Raw genomic sequence first — 20,193 nt, forward strand, 5'->3', positions numbered from 1 at the left:
GCAAAAGTGTGCACACCCACTATTCGCTGGGTTGTGGCTGTGCTCCGAATCAACCAGGCGCATTCAAATTCAAGTTCAAGGGGAGTCAGCTCACAGTTCCAACCAATTAAAGTGACTCTGATTGCCCCCAAATAAACTTCAGATGTTCTAGTAGCTTTTCCTGGCATTTTTTTTCTCTCTGGCAGGAACCTGCATTTTGTTAATCCTGTAATTCCCTTCGCTCTGACAAAGGACCCGGTATCATCTGAATAAAAGCAGCCCCAAAGCACGATGGCCCCACCATCATGGTTCGTTTGTATTTATGGCCAGAAAAGTTCCACCTTATATTTATTCATGCATCCTCTTTTTTTTTTTTAAATCTTAAAATCATTTCAGACCTGAAAAATCTACTTTTGTAGTCCAATGTCGTATTTCTATTTCACGTTGCTTCCCACCACTTAAAAAAAGTGAGTCTCATGATAAAAAAGTGAAAAACCTGTACATTTCTCCACATCAAGGAATTTGGGAGTCCTGTTCGCAAATGACTTTGACATCATAAACAAGATTGTGATTAATAACGTTGTAATCTTCTGCAAATATTTGCACATTTCAGCCTGATGTGCGTTCGAGGCAACTCCCTATTTGTTGTCATGCGTGAGGTTTTCCTTATTTTGAGGCTCAGGCCGCTCTTTGCCAACGGAGTCTATATTTGAAATGCATTTGGTTTAACCGTAATGAAATGTGTAGTATGAATTTGTTTGCTCTCGCTTGGCTTTCCCCCCTAAACAGGCCTTAAAAATAGTTTCAGTTGGTTTGCGCGCCGCGGCAGATGTGCTTTTATAGCATGCACAGCTGCAGGCTGTAGGTCGTCTCACTAGAATCGACAGAAACAACCCAAACGATAGCGAATACCAGATGCAAAGCCTCAACGTGTAAATGGCCTTTACTTTGAAAACACTGCTTGAAAAATCTGACTTCCTTCTTTCTTTTTTTTTTGTACAGTTCTATAATATTCAAGTCTTCACACAGTATTAATTATATTAAAATAAATGTTATGAGTGTGACTGGATTCAATTAGAGGTATGAAGGATGTTTTCCTGTGTGGTCTGGAAAGCTGCTGAATGCCAGTTAAATGTGAGGGTGAGATTGACTGTGACAATACAATTCCAAATTTGATACAGTGAGCAAAAGTGACGCTTAGTGGTTGCAGTGATGAATGGCAACTTGGCAAGCAATTTCAAGTCAAGTCAAGTACAACTTTATTGCAATACAGTATTCTTCATTTAAGAAAAAAACATTTGAGATTCTTTGATTTTAAGTTAAAATTAAAAAAAAGGGTATTTTTTTAATTTCATGTTTAATTATTATATTTTCTTACTAATTTCTAGTCTTAACCTTTTATTTTTTTTCAATGGTTCTTGAATATACTTAAAATTAGAATTTTTTTTTTTTTAACATGTATCTAGCTTTGTAAAATGTTAGTGTTTCTAAGTGGATCCTTCACTGTTTTCAAAACGTAAAAAGTTTTCGTGGCGATTTGTCGGCCACCGTGAGGAAGGAACGTTCTGCAATCGGTCAATGTTTCTTACCGGGTAACAATTCCGTCGGACGGGTCGCCTCTGTTTACGCCACAACGTGGATGAATGGTCTCCTCTGATGACACTTGTATGATAGTTTATTTTGTATTAATTAGGTAGTGTCGACATTTAAAAATGGGTAAGAAGCGTCCGAATGAGGACGCGGCGGAGCCCAACACGGTGGCCAAGAAAACGAAGATGATAGAGTTTAATGGGACTCTTTTTAAAAACATGCTGAAGGATCCCACCACGGCTATGAAGGGTAAGTCATTTACCTAAAAAATATATATATATATATTATTAATCATAAAAATATAAAGTAATTTATGTTTATCTTTGGTCGCCTCCAGGACTTCAGATGTTCATATCAACTGCCAAGAAGCTTCCATCATCCGACTTGTATGATGTAGTTGAAGGTTACATTAAAATCTCCATGGACTGTGCAGAAATATTCAAATTGCTGGAAGGAGAGAAACAAACTGAGAGAGAGGTGACTAGGGCTTAATATCGTACTTCACCGTGTCCTAAATTAGGGTTTAATAATTGGATCTTCGCTGTGCAGATGGTGCTGATCTTCGAGAGTCTGGAGGTGATTCTGCTGAGAACTGCCAGTGACCTGTCCCACTTCAACATGGTGGGCAACGCCATCGTGAAAAAGACCGTTTCCAGTCACATGAAGCTGATTCAAGGCTGCTTTCATTCAGAAAATCACAGGTCTGTCGCTTCAACGCAAACTGCATCAATGTGGATATCGCTTCGCATGAAAGGTGAACCGAGAAGCGTACATTAAAACAATTCGCTGGTGCCTTCAGAAATGTGATTTGTCAAAATATGCTAGGGATTAATGTGGCCTGAAAACGTACCATAATTGCTGGGAACATAGTGGAAAGTAGCATTAGCTTTTGGCGGCCAGCGTCCGTATCTTCACCCAGCCTATCCTCCCAGGTCATGGGCGGTAAAACTCAGGGTGGCGTCAGTAATTATGTAAAGTGCCTCCCAGTTGTGCAAAATGACAAACGACTTGCTCACAGACATGTATGTTTCCAGAAACAGCAGCTGTTATGATGATCCCATTTGTTCTCCACAGATTAGTTCGTCTGTGCCTGAGCCTCCTGTCGGCTTCCATATCTCAAGGTCCCGAAGCTGCCAGAGAGATCCTCAGTCACATTTACTTCAATAAGTCCCTCGCCGGGCTGGCCAGGAGAAAAGATAAGAAGGTGAGATACGCTCTCCTCCAAAAGTATTAGAACAGCGTGATCAGTTCCTTTATTTTGCCATAGACTGAAAACATTTGGGTTTCATATCAAGAGATAAGCGGTTCAGCGTTTATTTCCAGGTGGTGCTTGTTTTCCCAACCAGACACATCTCTTAACATGTATACTACTTGGAGGTTTAAGTGTTGGCTTATCGCCATCTGTAATCTGTGACACAAATGTTTAGTTAGGTTGGTAACGCATATCACAAAGCTCAGAAGCAGACTTGTTTTGTTTTTTTTCCCTTTCAATACACTTTGCCTCCATTGACATGTAGTATATTGGATTGACTTGAGCAGTTTTCACATATCCTTTACGTTTTCCTGGTCTACTGCAACAACAAAATTAATCGGCCTCACGGGAGCACACTTCTTTCCTTTTTTTTCCAGGGAGGACCCGACATCCGCATGGCCTTCATCCAGTTTGCCCTCTCCTTTTTGGTCTCGGGGGACAGCGCGACAGTTGGACAGATACTCGAGGTCAAAGGTAACCCCGGAGTGATAATCGGCAAGCAACCTTTTTTAGGCCTGTTTTGAACGTGTCAATTGTGTCGCGACAGAGCTTCTGCCCGAGATTCTCAGCACGGGGCTGAAGGAGGACAGGCTGTCCATAGTCAATCTGATCTTGTCCACGCTGAAGACCAGAGTAAGTAAATGTTTGTCCAATTTCAGTACGTCCAGTAGAGATGAGAAGTCAAGGCGAGCGTCTACCGCTAGGCCAGAATTTGACAAAAAAAAAGACCAGAAGACAATCAAAACGTTCCTTGTACTTTCACCCGTGAAAGCAGCACTTCATCACCAAGCCGTCGAATGACACTTGTCGATTAGTGCGTGGATCCGTGCATGTGGCGCAAGCAAGCTAATATTTGATGTTCTCTAGATTGTATGATCCTTGATGATATTTTCTGTGTTTTGTCTCATTGCAGGTTGTGTTAAACAAGGCCATCAGCAAAACGCAAAAGGTGCGTTTTTTCACAGCTGCGGTGTTGGCCCACATCGCGTCGCTGTATAAATGGAACGGGATCGTGGACGTCACCGTGGATGAGGACGACGTGAGTTTTTGTCTTATTTGAATAAAAGCTTTGCTGGTGTTGGACTGAATTCTCTTTCACTCCTTGTCACTGCCTGAGGAAACTTTGCAATTTGGAATATTTGCGAAAATGCTCCCCCACACACACTCCCCAATCCCCCATCTCAAATTCCAAAGGAAATTTACCACAACTATTCCAGCCACTTTCAAGTGGGTTTCTAAACGCTCTTTCTACGTCAAAAGATGGAGGATGACTCGGAAAATGCTGGCATCTCGGTGGTGCGGGAAATGGCTCACAATTTCCTCCTAGAATTGTGTTGCTCCCGAAAGTACGGCATCAGCTTCCACGACGCTAGCTTCGGCACGGTCGGCAGGCAAGTATTACAGTTTTATACTGGACACGAGCGCAGAAGGCAGCGCCGGTAATGACCTCGGTTTTCTCAGCAGAGCCGGCAACATCGTGCTGCTTCAGTTCCTGGTGGGCCTGAAGCAGGCGACGGAGGACGAGCTGCTGGCCGAGCTGCTGGTCCGCACGCTTAAAGCCAGTCCGGATGTCCTGACGCGATACTTCAAGGAGACGCAGTACTCGTACTCGCCCCGCCTCACAAGTGCCTGGCAGGACAATGTTGGGCTGCTCAAGAAGGTGAAAAGATATCGTTGCAAGGGGATTATAAAATAACGCCCGCTGAAATTCTGTTGTCATTTATGCAGAAAATCAGTGGAAATAGAAATGGAAAACCGTAACATGAATGTGCTGTGGCAAAACTAAAAAGATTGGTTAGCACGTCCGGCCTTCCCGTGTGGAGTTTGCATGTTCTCCCCGTGCCTGTGTGGGTTTTCCCCGGGTACTCCGGTTTCCTCCCACATTCCCAAAACATGCATGGCAGGCTGATTGGACACTCCAAATTGTCCCTCGGTGTGAGTGTGAACGCGGATGGTTGTTGGTCTCTGTGTGCCCTGCCATTGGCTGGCAACCGGTTCAGGGTGTCCCCGGCCTACTGCCCAAAGACAGTTCGGATTGTCTCCAGCACACCCCGCATGCCTCGTGAGGAGAAGCTGATTAGAAAAATGGATGGATGGATCATATCTTCAATATCATTGTTGGTCCTTTCACGTCAGATCTACGAGGCGCAGCCGGACGTCAGCGTTCTATTCCAAAGCAGCGAGCTGGTTCCTCTCCCTCGCCTGCTTTCCATGATCGCGGTGATCTCGCTGCCTCCCGTCTGCAACAAGGCCTTCTTCACGCAGGGCCTCAACGTAAGCGTCCCGTCGCATGCCCACTGCAGTAACTACATGTTTGAAATCCAGACAGTTGGGGAAGATTTAATATTGCAAGTTTGAAAGTTAAATATAACTGAATCTTTTGAAATAGGGGAAGAAAAACCAACTGTGTCCTTGAGTGCCATGCGTCTAGATGTAAGATGGCATTTGAGACGGCGGTTTCATTGTCCATTGCTAAGAATTCCACCGCACGCTAAATACCACCAGAGAGGGCGCCTGCGTCCCAAACTGAGAATCCCTGAACTCGACCAAGAATTCGATTCTCTCCTTTTTCGATAGTTTGCCAACACGGCGGTGCAAATCACCACCTTCAGCATGATGAGTTTCATCTTGAAGAAAGTCAACAAGAACATCGAGTTCCTCGCGGACCACCGCTCAGACGTGTACACGCCGGACACGATGGCCGACCTGGTGCAGCAGTACAGAGAGATGCTCTGCAAGGTGAACACGAGAAAATATCATTTTAATACCCGAGGAAGTGAGCTTCTTCTTTTCTAAAATCATCTTGCTTTTGCTAGATTTTGCCCGATATGATGAGCGTCGTTTCAAAGTGGCAGTCGCTCAGCAAGAAGGACAAAGGGGAAGGAAGTCAGACCAACAAGGGAGGGAGCGCACAACGACCGGATAAAGAGGAGCAAGCCAGCTTATTAGGTACACGTGAAAAGTATGAATGATTGGCTCTTTGTTGCTCTGAATATCCAGATGTGAAAAGGGCAAAGCCAGTCGCTGACCAGCAGCCGCAGCCTTTCCAAGGCCAGTGCGTCCTTAGCGCAGCAAAGTAGGAGATCCAAAACAAGAGCTGGCGGATGACAGTGCTCAGTTTGAAGCAAATACTGGTGACTTACTGCGTGCGGTTTCTGCTTGTGCTGAAATTCAGAAGTGTCTCAATTCCCAAAGTAGGATGTGAAATGTAAATCGCAACATTTCTGAAATATCGGGGTATCATTTAATAAGTCTGAACTTCAGCTTTCTTGGATTGTGTGTTTTAGTAAAAACGAAGATAAAAAAAAAAAAAAAAAGTTGGGCACCACAACATTTGTGAAATATTGGAGTATCATTTAAAAAGTCTGAACTTCAGCTTTCTTGGATTGTGTGTTTCGTAAAAACGAAGATTAAAAAAAGTTGGGCATCCCTGTTCTAACGGAATCCTCACAATTGAGTGGACAAAATGTGTTGCAGCTCCTGACACCCCCGAGTTCATCCTGCTCAAAGCGCTCATCCTGCAGGTGGTCGGTCTGTACCAAAAAGTTGTGCCGTACTTGGTTATTTTTCCTGAAGGCATCGTGTCAGAGGGAGGCGTGAACGAGGAGATTGCCCCTGTCTTGCAGCATCAGATACTACAGCTGGCCTTAGACCTTCCTACCAGCAAATTCTCGTGGTTCCGCCTTCAGGAGGCATGAACGAAGAGATAGCCCCTGTCTTGCAGCATCAGATACTACAGCTGGCCTTAGACCTTCCTACCAGCAAATTCTCGTGGTTCCGCCTTCAGGTAAGAAGAACGTGAAAAAGGAGACATGTTAGGCATGCACATTTCTCAAGTCAAATCACATTTATTTCTATAATGCTTAATCACAAACAGTCTGAAAGGGCTTCACATGCCCACAGTTGACAATTATTCATGACGTTCCCTGAACTTAACCCCCAGGAAGGCAAGGAAAAACTCAAATAAAATGCTTCGGGAGGGGGGAAAAAAGAGAAACCTTGAGAAGGGGCCGCAGGTGGGGGAATCCCCCTTCCAGGATGATCAGGCTGCAGTGGATGCGGAGTGGGCAACATTTGACACAATATTGCACAATCCAATGTTAGTTTGAATGATATAAAAGTCCATTTAACAAGATGAGGACACTGCAGGGAGAGAGTTGGGTCCCCCTCTGAACAATGAAGAAGTCTTCATAGCAGCGCCTTCGAGTGGTCAGCTCTTGTCCCGCTCAGTCGGTGGCAAGAACATGTCTTTGGCATATGTTCATCAAAATACCCAGAGAATCAAGAATTTAAAATAGTTTTGAAGGGGCAGGCCTCTCACACCTCTGACTCCACCCCTCTCTCTCTGCTAAAAAAATCAACAGATGTACGTCAACAACCGTATTGCCCACAAAAGCTGAAAACAGAGTTCAGGAAAATCGTGCCCCAGATGCAAACGTTTTTGCCACGCTCATCGTGGCTCCTTGCGCATTCTCGTCTTGCCATCATTTGGTTGTGCCTTTCTCTTTCCACAGGAAGCGGCGGCTGACAACGAGAAGTCCGTGCTCTATCTACTCCTCAAGATGTTTGTTGGCAGTCGCTGCGGCCAACTCAAGACCTCCACTCGGATGCTTGTTGTTAAAGTAAGGAACCCGTTGTACTGTATACGTGCCCGGCTTCTTGCCCACGTCAGCTGGGATAGGCTCCAGCTCACCCGCTACCCTAATGTGGACAAGTGCGATAGAAAATGGACAGATTTATCTCCTGATAATCCTATTCAGTTCTCCAACATTGCCATTTTCATTCGTGAAATGGGCTTGGCAGGCCGTAAAACGCTGCGAGTAAAGTGCTCTGATGGGGGTTCTGCATGTACCCTCAATTTTTTACGGTGACACAAATGGTCACTGAGTCATGCTTTCACAATTCAAGCTCAAGTCGCACATGAAGGAAAGCTACAAGCGCTCGGTGGTCGAGGGTCCACATTAGCTTGCTGCCGGATTTTCAAAGTGGACAACCGTGTACTAGTGCTACCGTAATGAGTGTGATGGAAAATTTGAGATTATTTTTTCTGGCTGTAACCAACACATATTGGGGGGGAAAAAAATCGTCATTCAGGTGTTGAAGGACAGTGGTGTGTTTGAGCACACCTGGGCTGAACTGGAACTCTGGTTGGACCAGCTGGACCGAGTAGAGCCGAGCCAACAAGAGCAAGTCATCCAGTTCTTGGAGAGAGTGAGCAAGCACGTCCACGTTACCTCAGAAAATGATCACGGTGTCACCATTGGGAATAAATGATCCATTTCCTCTTTCTAGGTGTTCGTCAAGCTGGTGTGCCATTCGCACACGTACACAGATCAAATCGCCAGCCTGGTGCAGGAGGCGGCATACCAGCAGTCCAACCTGTGCAGCCAGGAGGGAGACGGCGCCAGTGTGTGTGTGTCCCACATCGACGGTGAGCCTCTTAAATGTCTTGGGTGTGCGATGCCTCATGGTGGAAACTTGGATTGTCTAAGCGCACCCTGTCTCTCTGCCGCCAGATGTCCTGGACATGCTGGACGTCATCATGGAGGGCAACGAAGGTGACGCCGACGAGTTCGGGCCACCTCTCAGTGAGGACCTTGTTGTTCAGACGTTCCCCTTCAGCGTGGCCGTCCCTGCCGCTCTGGAGGCCCGCAACAAACTTTCTCCAGACAAAGGTGACGAGCACTTCCTTTCTGAAATTATTGTGACGATATCCAACTCGTCTCCACTGCTCAACATGCTCAACCGGTCCTTTTATTGTTTCCTGCGACAAGACCACATTGATTTTTTTTTCTCTACCATCAAAATTTGCCAGAATTATTTTCCCATGTGAAAGCAAGGTTTTAAATGATAGTGTGTGTGTGTGTGTGTGTGTATATGCGGGTGTGTGTGCGGGTGTGTGTTTACTTCCCGTAGGGGCTGTTTTTGAGTACCTGTCGGCCGTGCTCTGTCATGTCCTGCACAGCCAGCGGGAGCCGCTTCCGCTGTGCCTGGGTCTGCTGCAGTACGACAAAGAGTTGGCGTCCTCCGAGCCGCCCGTTACCGCACACATCTCCGTCGTGCAGCTTCACCGATATTACTCCAAGTGGCTGCCGCAGCAGTGTCACGTGGAGCTGGTCAGTTTCAGTTATAGGTCTGAAGTTCAATATACATTTGGATGTATTTATTTTCTGGGGAGAAAAGTTTTTGCATGATGTCGTTTCTCCTGCCCTTTTGGTTCCCTGGTATCCATCTCAGACAGATTTGACAGTTAGTTTACCGGGTGATAATTCGGGGTGAGAGACCTATTATGTCATAAAGTCCCCATTAATGTGGGGCCCTAATGAAGTGGCCGCTACATTTTTTTTTTCTTCTTCTTACAGTTTAAATCATCAGAATGTCCGCCAGACAAAACATCGTCATCCTTCACTGCTCTATTGAAAGCGACATATCTGGATGGCTTAAGTTCCGTGCTGAAGGACACTTTCGGGACAAAGGTGGAGGTTGCCATCGCTTCCATGTCGGCCGCTGACCATCTGCTTTCTATCAAGCAGATTCTACTCTACATCAAATCAGCCGTGGACAACTTTGGCACAGTAAGAGAGAGCTAAAAAAAACAAAACAAAACAAAACAAAACACTTTCCAGTTATGACGCTCATTCGTGTTATTTATTTTGGTTCGCTTCTGCACAGTTTACACCAAACACTGGCTCGGCCATTTTGAAGAGCTTAATGCAATTGCTCCAAGATCTGGTGGTCAAGCTTCAAAGCTGGCAGGTGCCCTCGGAGCCTCAGCCCACAGAACAAAACAACCGAGATGGATCAGACCTCTTCCTGGACGTGAACCAGTCCTCCACTGTTGAGGCCGACAAAGGGCAGGTGAGGAAAAAAAAACACATTGACACGTTGAGTTATGATTTCAGATTTGGGAGGATGTACATCATTGAGTATAACTGGTGGAGAATCTGCAAACCAGAAGTCCCCCAGAGCCTCCATTGACTGTCATTCATGGTTTCCTTTTGTGTTTTTAGATGCTTCTCTCAGCCCTACGCTCCATTTTCAAGCATCCCTTCGTGGAGCAGTGGTATCTGTCTCTGGAACTGGCCACCCTGCCCCAGCACTCTCTGAACTCTGTCCGACTGAAGCGCGTGTGCGCTCAGCTGAGCGATGACATCACCACCCTGTTGAAGACGGGTGCGCCCACCCTGCGTGAGCTGGGTCGCACGGAGCTTATCGCACCCTACGCCGGTGCTATCCAGAAAGCCGTACACAGGGAGCTGCTGGCGACCAGTTCGCAGACTCCCAAGAGTCAGTCCAGACCTTTCCAGGCCCTCCTCTCCTTGCACAGCTACATGGACCCCTCCGAAGTGAGAGACGTGGTGTCCGCGTTACTGCTCCTCCCGCAGGAGAGGCTCGTTACCGCACAAGGCGAGTTGAGCGTCTACGGCCAGGCCGCGCTGCAGATTCTCACCGAGAATCAGAACGGGGACGACGGCCCCTTGCTGTCGCAGGCTCACCTGGGCGGGCTGGGCACGCTTCTGCTGTCCTGCTCCAGCCCAGCGCTGGAGGCCTTCCTGCTCCAGATGCTGTCCGGCGAGCCCGGAAGTGCCCGGCTCATCCACACCGACGTGCTGCAGCGCTGCCTCCGCCGCCCCCTCCGTGGCTCTCTGGCCATCGCGGACTTGCTGATGAGCAACTCCCCCACGCACCGCCTCTGCTTTGAGACGTGGTGCCTGCAGCCGGAGAACCTCCAGAACATGACCGACATGATGGGAAACTTCCTCCCGCTGATCAAAGCGTACTTGCTAGCGGCGACGAGGGAGGATCCGGCCACGCCCAAAGACGGTATGTATTGAAAATGGCAGAAAAATGTACGTTTTGTTTGCTCTTTTAGTACCTCTGCCAGGGAACTTTGCGACTATCATCGGGAGTGATGCCGCGGCACATTTGTTCGTGTGCCCTGATTTACTTCAAATTATGTATCTTTGTCCATCTATCATATAGTCACATCTAGAACACTTAAGCACTTTTCCACACGATGGCTGAAGGTACAGCTAACCTGTGTATCCGTCCGTTGCCGTTCAAACAGCAGAATAAAAGGCTCAGAGAAGAAATTGGGACTAATCATGATTCCGCGATGGAGTTTGACATTTTTTAACTGATTTGTTCAATAAATCGTTGAAAAAAAAAAAATAATGTGGCCCTAGCTGTAATGTCAAACCGATCTGAATCCAGATCTGTTCTGGATTTTGCATGTAGTAACAATATCGTTTCACTATGGAAAAAAAAAAATTACGTTCCATTTGGTACTTCTCTGTCGAATCCAATTTGAATCTCGTTTTCCAAGCTTGATTGTGATCTGATTCAAATTGTAAATCCAGTTTGAGTTCAGATCTGATCAACGGCAGATCTGTTCAAATGTAATAATTTAGTTAATGCTGTGGTGTAAATGAAATAGGAGAAAATGGTTTAAATGAGTTAAAATTGCAACAAATTCCTAACTTGGCAAAAATGTAAAGTGAGCATGAAAACATCATTTGAACAAAGATTTTATGCAAAACCAGAAACTGTAATGTCAAACCAAATTTAATTTGGATCTGATAAAAAAACATTGTGCATTTGTCAACAATGGAGATTTGACATGGACAACAAATTAAACAACTAATGACCATGTTTGTTTAGATTCTCCCGAATCTCATCCAATTTAAATAAAACTGAAGTCTGATCCCAATCTGATCCAGATTGGGGATTTGGTACGAATGTAAATGTAAAGTGATTAAACGTGTAAAGTGATTACATTTCCATCTGTTTTACTTGATAAATCACCTTCTACTTGATCTTATTTAATCCTGTATCTTGACATATTTTTGCAGTCCAAAAAACGGTTTTAAAAGCCCTGAAAAAGAATCTCCTGTCCAAGTTGATCCAGTCTGCTCTGAGAGACGTGACCCAAGCTGCCACCGTGGTTGAAGCACTGGCGGCTCTGATCAAGCTCTCTGCAGACATCGCTGACATCAGGGACTTGATGGATATCTTGCCGGATGCCCTGCAGAAGGAGGACAGTTTTGAAAGGTCACTTTCAGCACGCCATTTACAAGTTTTCGGCTCAGAACATGTCCGATTCTCAAGTGTTTTTTTTTTTTTCACCCCGCCCCTGTCAGGTGGCAGCTGGTCGACGTCATCACGGAGAAGCTGCGTGACTGTCCAGAAGAAGAAGTAACGTGGAGGAAGCGGGTCACCACATCGGCCCTCAAGTGTCTGATCGCTTCTTACGGTCGCGGCAAAGATCAGGCCGCAACCACCCCCACCCACGAGCGGAGCGTCTTGGAAAGACTGCAGAGACTCGTGGTACATTAACGGGGCACGCGCAAGAAAAATCATTGCAAAAAAAAAAATCATTGAATGGATGAAAGGTCACTTTCAGCGCGCCATTTACAAGTCATCGGCTCAGAACATGTCCGATTCTCAAGCGTTTTTTTTTTTCACCCCGCCCCTGTCAGGTGGCAGCTGGTCGACGTCATCACGGAGAAGCTGCGTGACTGTCCAGAAGAAGAAGTAACGTGGAGAAAGCGGGTCACCGCATCGGCCCTCAAGTGTCTGATCGCTTCTTACGGTCGCGGCAAAGATCAGGCCGCAACCACCCCCACCCACGAGCGGAGCGTCTTGGAAAGACTGCAGAGACTCGTGGTACATTAACGGGGCACTCGCAAGAAAAATCATTGCAAAAAAAAAAATCATTGAATGGAATCGTTTCGCGTTGGTTTTGCCGTTTTGACTTTTGACCGTGTGCCATCTCTGCGCAGACATCAACTGACGAAATCGCCACGGCCGATTGGAACGCCTTTGTGAAGAACGGACTGAAGTGAGCGAGTCATTATTTATTCTTTCATTTCTTGACAAACAAATATCATTGCGGGTGTAATCTTCTGCAGGTGCCGCTACAACGATGAGAATTTCCTCAACACCCTGAGGAGCCTTTTGGAAGCGATGTACCAGCCCAGCGACATCGCAAACGATCTAATCCCGCTCGCCACCGTCCACATGATGACCAGCAGCCACTCCTTGTTCCTGCCCACCATGTTGGACTCTGACGACGACGGCTCGAGCAGGAGGCAAGCCAAAGGTGCGGAAATTGCTTCAGAATAACAGAAAACTCGAATTCTGGCTTTTCAATGAATAGTTGGACTTTTTCTTTTTTTTCCCTCTTCAGAAGCTTTGGTGTCACTCCTACAGGATAACAGAAAACTCAAATTCTGGCTTTTCATTGAATAGTTGGACTTTTTCTTTTTTTCCCTCTTCAGAAGCTTTGGTGTCACTCCTCCTCTGCTTGGTGAGGAAATGTCCAACAGTGTGCAATATGAATCATTTCTTGGTACTTTTGGGAGCATACGGAGCCACACTCAGCGATACAGGTAATGTCAGGCGTGGTTGAATCCAGATCTGTACAATCTAATTTTGTTAACTTTTTTTTTTTTTTCTTTTTTTTTTGCTTGTATGTTAGTTTACTTTTTGTCTGTGTAACTGCGTTTTCTTTTGCCATTTTCACATCTTTGAGTTAAGTCATCCAAAAGCTTTTACAGACTGTAATACAACAACAAAGAATCGTGTTGATGGTTCTTTTTTTTTTTTCTTTTCATCGCATCTTGTTTTTTGAAACAGATCAGACAATACTGCTGCTCCTTCAGGAATACGAAAAAAATAATGTCAGTCTTCTCAAATTTCAGTGAGTACCATTTTATTTCTTCTTCCTTTCACTAATTGTAACTAATGACCAACCCAGTCACGCTTTGGGAATTCCCTCCAACAGGTCCATTATTTGGGGGCCAGCAGCTTTGGAGCACCACAAAACCAGGAAGAGTTTGGGATCGTCTCTGTGGAAGCAGACCCACTCTGATGACCTCTTAGCCTTGCTGGACGCTGACAAGATGCTCCGAACCATCACGCACTATCCGCAGCGGCGCGGGATTATCCCACAGGTTTGCTTGGGAAAATGTTGCATCGGCACAATTTTTATCTGACAAAAAAAAAAAAAAAAATCAAAAACATAAACAAAAATGCATTTTTTTGTCAGCATTTTTGGAAGGGTTTTTTTTTTTTTGGCGACTTAATTTTTTTTTTTTTTTTTAAGTTACCAGCTGGATCTTTTGGACCAATGGCTTCCCTGGTATTCAAACTCAATTTCTGGGGCATTTACAGGCAGATAAAGTGCAGCTGTTCTACTTCAAAGCTGTGAAAGATCTCAGCGGTTTGTACGACCCTTGCTTCCTCCTCCCTCTCTTCAGCGCCATCCTCCGACCAGGTGAGTAAACGCCACTTTGGCTCTTATGGCCCCTCGTCTTTCCCCTTCACGCTTGCGTCTCCTGCGGCAGAGTCTGTGGTGGACTGCTTCAAGTTCGCCTCGAGCCACGCCCTCGGCCTGACCTTGGCGGCTCTGAGCAGCTACGACACCAAGGTGCGAGCGGCGGCGTACCACGTGCTGAGCTGCTTCTACCAGCACCTGGAGGCCGCCCGCTTCAGAGAGAAGCGGCAGGTACAAAAAAAAAAATTCATGTCAGTCATCTCAAAAAAGAAAATAAAATCATTGGTTACATTCTCCTGGCCGACAGCTGCTTTACTTGCTGGACATGGTGAAGAACGGCGTTCGCCAGCAGAATCAGAGGCTTCCCTTTGTCTTGACCACGTACCTCAGCAAAGTGGCTCAGCTGATGCTCAAACCTGGTGGGTGACCTTAAAAAAATAAAATTAATTCCGGCGGTTTTACTCACAGGCAACTTGTTGAGTTCACACTTGATGGATTGGCAGTCAGTCAAGTTCCCTTACTCGTCGGGCACGGACGATACAGTCTGTGTTGGTGTAACTCGGAGGTGTCCAAACTACGGGCCGGGAGCCATTTGCGGCCCGCCATCCATTTTTCAGTGGCCTGCGACATGACCAAAAAAAAAAAAAAAGACTTAAAAAACTGACACTTTTCTCTATATTCAAAGATACAAATAAACCATTTATGATTGAAAGCAGCACACAATTTCTCTTCAAAACACTAGTGAATAAAGATCATTCAATTTGAGGGGCAGAAATAGTTTCGTCCACTCTGTGCTCTATGGCCGATTGATGAAGACGTCACATTAGTGATCTTCAAGTGCCTGAAAAGTTGACACCGTACTCCAGTGTATTTTCTTCTTTTTTTGGTTCTGAATGTGGAGATGGGATTTGGCTGCTGTTAGGTGCAGAGCCGGATCTCCTCTATGAGATCGAGGGCTGTTGGCCACCCCAAAAACTTGGAAAAATCCTCAACCTTTTGCCTTAACGCCTTTAACAGAACGCTGTTGAACAATACGAACAATATGGAATTGTTTTGTTTTTTTTCTTGACTGGCTTTAGCGTGTTTCAAAAAGTTGACACAGTTTAAAGTCGCCCTTTCATCCTTCCATTTTTCTGTATGCGGCCCTCACCCGAACAAGTTTGGACACCCCTGGTGTTTCTAATGTTACCCCTGTGTCGTTCCCCTCTTTCTCTCAGAGGACTACATGTACGTGGTTCTGAATCGATTCCTGCTGTCCCATCAGAGTTTGGACATGAGGAGGGTGCCCGAGTTCTTTAAGCTCTTCTACAGCTTTGACCTGGAGGTAAAGCGCACCAGCGAAAGCACTTAAAAACACAAACAAACCCTCGCTGTTGAATGTCTCCACCGTTCAACCTTGATGTGTTTTTTTTTTTTTTTCGTGGGTCATGGGAAGGTGGACTGACTGTTTGTTTTTTTTGTCCAATAGCACAAGACCGAGCGGGAGTGGATCCTGAGCGTGCTGGAGGAAGGCATCAGTGACGGCCACTGCTACGACATATGCAACCAGCAAGGCATCTTCCACAGCCTCCTTGGCTTTGGCAGCGGCCCCTTGTGTGACGAACACGCTCAGGTAGTTGACGGAAGGCTGGAGTTGGCATATATTCACCGATCACGGCTGCTGCCTGGAATGATTGCCCTTTCGGTTGCCCAATGACGACTTGGGCAAACGAAAGGGCACACGATCGCCGCGTTGGCCATCCAATTAAATGTCGAGGTGAAAAACGGAGCGACTTGTTCCACCAGGCGCAGATCGTCCGGGTGTTATGTCAGGCGGCACGTGTGACCAGAGCAGCGTATGACCTGAGCAAAAGCTGCGGCCTTCTAACGTGGATCATACAGGTGGTTGAAAAAAGGTGAGCCTTAGGGCCCCCCCCCACTCACGCAGTGCTCCGTGTTGTGGACGGCGACACTGAAAGCATCGCCATGTCAGATGTTAGGAAGGCTCCAACTGCATTTTTCCTTGATAAAACCTGGCACATGTTACCACACTTCCAGGTTACGTAATTCCAACCACTTAAATACTGAACTCAAACTCAGACAAATGGATGTTTTTTTGGGGGGGGGTTCCATTTTCTAATTTTGACCTAAGCCTGAATGAAATTGATGTCTGAAAAATCTGACATTTTTTTCCATTTTGTGCATTGTGTTAAAGTCATGACTGTGAATATTGATGAAAAACAAATTGCCAAGCGGAAAGGAAAATAGCAAATGACACACAGATTGATCATTGTCACCCTCAGGAACCTTGAGCAACATTTGCTCGGCTCCATCATAGAGCTGCTCCATGTGTTGTGGTGGACAAATCTTGGGAAGAAGGAGACCGCCACGGACAGAGGGGGGACCTCCACATTGAAACAAGAGGCAGCAAAATGTCTCCCGCTGCCGCTCATCAACGAATTCCTCTGCGTGGCTTTAGCCATCACCCGCCGCTTGAGGTAATAAACACTGCTGCCGACGTGGGAAGCGCCTCTCGGTCGAGGACGCCTGATGTTTGTCTTCCGTCAGGTTGGGCGTGAAGGCCGACCAGCTCGGCGCACTGCTGCAGACCCTCTCGTCCGTACTCCGGCATCGGACGAGCGCCAGCGAGCGAGCCGAGCGAATGACGCTGCGCGCTCAGCCTGTGGCCTCGGCCGAGGCCCTCGCGCTCCTGCTGTGCTGGAGCACTCTCTCTGGAAACACGGCACTCCTGGACCACGTACGGAACTTGTGTGAAAAGCACAAAGTCAAGGAACTGACTGGTGAGTGCAGTTTATTGGAGCGCCTCATGAGTAATGAGGCAAATGGTAATAAAAACGCAAGAGAGACACAAAAAAAAAAAAAAAGGGAGGGAGAGGGGTCAAGAATCTGCATTTTCACATATAAATTGAGGGCTAGCTATCAGATTTGACATTTAATGTGCCCCTTTTAAGTGACTGCAATCAGCCTGTTTTGAGGGGGCGGTCCTAGTAGTGGTTGGCTACCTGTTGAGACCCAACTTTCCAAAAGTGAGTGTGAATCATGACGTGCACGTGAGCCCCCGAGCAGTTAGTCAAATTGTGCGTTGTATTTTCACCCGGGGTGGTAGCACTTCATCGCCAAGGCACCTAATTACACATTTACCTGCTTTTTTTTTCCACTCACACTTGATAGGCATTTCAGAGAGGCAAGTATTTGTGGACAAGCAATTAAACATTCCATTTACCGTATGTCCCTTTGTAAAAACGCAGACATAACTAGCCCGACTGACAAATCTCTACCGAAAAATATGGACTTTTTTTATTTCGTGTTCTCAAGCTACTGCGCCCCCTCATCAGGGAAAGTACATGCGGGAAAATAAATGGTAAACATATTTAAGTTCCCTTTCCTAAGGATTCCATTCACATTTTAGTCCTTTTTTTTGGCTCTGTTTGCCCCCTCCCCCTCTTTTTTTTCTGCGCAACAATGGAATTACATTGTGATTCCCTCGCCCTGTGGTCATTTGTGTTGTGATGAATATTTATTGGGAATGTGGTCCAACAGAAAAGAGATAATGATGGAAAACTATTTGAGTGTTTATTATAATTTGTCCTCCCTCATGGCATCAATACAGGAGGGTCCGTGACGGACAAGACCCGGGCTAAAGGCTCCCAAGGACGCACAGGAATGGAGAAGCCGCCAGAGGACGCCGAGACAGAAAAACGACAGCAGAGTCTCCTAGCGGAGTGCAGAGAGTCTCTCGGCAGCATCTTTATGCACTGGCGACCGGCTTTTGGCCTCGGTCAACCACAAGGCAGCGAGTGTCCCAGTCAGCTGGCTGTGGACACGGCCCACCTGCTCGCCAAGTGGTCCCTCAGGTGGCTAGTGGAGGGCTCGTACGACGAGGAGCGCTCGAGGAGCTTTTTGCGCTGGCTGGAAGAGAGCGTGATGGCGCACGAGGAGATTGTTGATGCGCTGCTGCGGGATCCCGGCCCCAAGGCAGACCTGCTTCGCCTCTACCATCGCGTCTGCCACACGCCCACGGGGGAAACGTTCCGCTTGTTCACCTCTGTCATGACGCGCTTGCTGGAGAGGCGAGCATCATTTCCGGAGATGCATCGGGCAGTCATCTCTGCTTGCCGGCCAAAAGGCACTCAAGATGAAGCGAAATGCGGTAAGGCTTTTAAAACGTTAGCCCCGCTTGTTGCATCCAGTTGTTTCCCAGGGTGTGTTCCAAAATTGGATATTTAATATTTGTAAACTTTTGGTCAGGTTCGTCAACATCATCTAATCTAATAGATGCATGTTTTTTTTTTTTTTTTTTTCCTCTCCCCCATTCTAGAAGCGGGCCTGTCTCTGCTGTCTTTGTATGTGCACGAGGTGTGGGGCGGAGCCGACTCGCCACAACTCTTCCTGTCTCATGTCGCCATGGTGATCGCAGGCAGGCGTGAATCGGCCGTCAGAGCCGTCTGTCGGGACTTTGCCGCCGTGAAAACGTGAGCGCTACATCGTATCGTGTGCGTTCCCGTGTGTACCGTCAGGTTCAAAGGCGACTTTTTCAGGACCAAAGCAAGTTCAATTTGTACACTTGAAAAAGGCCATTTATTGGCATCCGTTTTCCAGGAATGCCCCCTGTACAATTGTAGTGGAAATGTGACATTTAACAGTGTTAACTTATAATTAACTGTTAACTTGTATCACACATTCTGCTACCTGTAAGTGTTGCTTTCCAAGTTCATTGCTGTGCAAGGTTGTGTGTCAGACTTTTAACCCCTACCGAGAGGGAAAAAAATGGTATAAGAGGGGCCACACCCCACTGCTTGGGGAGTCGCTCCATCGCTGATCTGTAAATGGTGTTTTTCCATCATTTGGAGCTGAAATAAATCTCACTGTTGTACAAAGACTTTCGTTGTCTTGGTTTCCCTGGACAAGACACGCTCACACTGAATTGGATGATGTATTTCTCCTTTGACTTCGGCATCTGCGTCTCCTGCAACGAAACGAGACGGATGTGTCGCCGGGGTTTTTATGCACCAGAAGGAGCAGCACAATGTCAACAGGTGTGGAACCATGAAATCATAATGCACAAACTGTTTCATTCTTTGCCTGACATTAAATTATGTTATTGTTGCAGGGTGTTATTTTTCTTATTAAAAATGTTTTGAGTATTGTTTAGGTAGCTGATATGGAAGAATGTCATTCCCATTCATTTCAATGAGGAAAGCTGATTTGAGTTACTCGTGTTTTGAATTGAGTTTTTGTTCCTGCAAATAACTGAGAATACGTTCCCTAAAAAAAAAAAAAAAAATCTTCGAATATTCAGGTGCTCACCGTTTTGATGAAAATGTGACATTGCAACTCACACTCACCACGGCACGCGCCCGCTGCCTGACGCGAGATTCAAGGAGAGGAAGAGGATCCCCACAAAGGCAGTCAGACAGATCCAAAATGCAATAACGATGGAGTCTGAAAGAGGTGCTGGATTTGGTTACGTGAGAAGAAGGAAAAGAAATAAGCAACATGACTCACATTTGTTGTATTTCAACTTGCTTTGGTCCACAATGACTGGATCCACATAGCCGTAATAATATTCCCATCCAGTGGAAGCCAATCTGGTGGAGTTGTCCATTGTGGTCTGATTTTGAGTGATGCTTCTCTAGCAAAGTTGTGGAAGGAATGAAACAAGCCACGTTGTCCCAACTGAAAGTTGTCCTTGACTCTTCGCAGAAGAGGCGTGGTTCTACTTTCACCATATGTAGTTTTGCCTTTTAGTTTCAACAAAAATAAATTACATTTTTTTTATCTTATTTGTTTTCACTATTCAAGGTTGGTCAAATGCACTTTTGAAAAAGATATTGTTATTTTGATCACGTGCAGTTTTTTTCCTTGGCATCTGTTCCTTAATAATTTTTTTTGAGGACAAACGGCATATATTTTTTTTTTACCAGAACATAATTCTAGATTTTCGAGGATAAATTGTTTTTTTTAATTGTTTGTCAGAACATGACTTAATTTCCTCGTGAAACTTACACGATAATATCAGAATATTACGAAATAGAATATCCGAGCTTGAAAAAAAATTAGTACTGTACTGACAAAATGAACTTGTCCTGTCAAA

The 20,193-nt window shown here is 46.0% G+C and overlaps 1 protein-coding gene across 2 annotated transcripts; it reads left to right on the plus strand.

Annotated features, from left to right (window-relative positions):
* Positions 1-1,581: 1,581 nt before the first annotated feature.
* Positions 1,582-19,206, plus strand: urb1 (URB1 ribosome biogenesis homolog). 2 transcript variants are annotated; one of them, XM_019894680.1, is made up of 39 exons: positions 1,582-1,818; positions 1,907-2,046; positions 2,119-2,270; positions 2,644-2,773; positions 3,199-3,295; positions 3,369-3,454; positions 3,735-3,860; positions 4,082-4,212; positions 4,286-4,481; positions 4,958-5,095; positions 5,399-5,560; positions 5,638-5,770; positions 6,299-6,510; positions 7,336-7,443; positions 7,916-8,032; positions 8,114-8,252; positions 8,338-8,496; positions 8,738-8,937; positions 9,184-9,396; positions 9,494-9,679; positions 9,832-10,645; positions 11,674-11,872; positions 11,962-12,148; positions 12,604-12,662; positions 12,733-12,923; positions 13,102-13,212; positions 13,460-13,523; positions 13,608-13,776; positions 13,997-14,099; positions 14,170-14,330; positions 14,407-14,518; positions 15,317-15,423; positions 15,568-15,711; positions 15,885-15,994; positions 16,382-16,576; positions 16,647-16,879; positions 17,710-18,249; positions 18,418-18,591; positions 18,648-19,206. In XM_019894680.1, exons 1-38 carry the CDS (start codon positions 1,692-1,694, stop codon positions 18,573-18,575), a joined length of 6,609 nt encoding a protein of 2,202 aa, XP_019750239.1. In that variant the 5' UTR covers positions 1,582-1,691; the 3' UTR covers positions 18,576-18,591; positions 18,648-19,206. The 2 variants fall into 2 exon arrangements, with proteins under 2 accessions (XP_019750239.1, XP_019750238.1); XM_019894679.1 differs by having other exon boundaries at positions 18,418-19,206.
* The last annotated feature ends 987 nt before the right edge of the window (positions 19,207-20,193 follow it).

Source organism: Hippocampus comes, unplaced genomic scaffold (genome assembly GCF_001891065.2).
Source record: "Hippocampus comes isolate QL1 unplaced genomic scaffold, H_comes_QL1_v1.1 scaffold89, whole genome shotgun sequence".
NCBI lineage: Eukaryota > Metazoa > Chordata > Actinopteri > Syngnathiformes > Syngnathidae > Hippocampus > Hippocampus comes.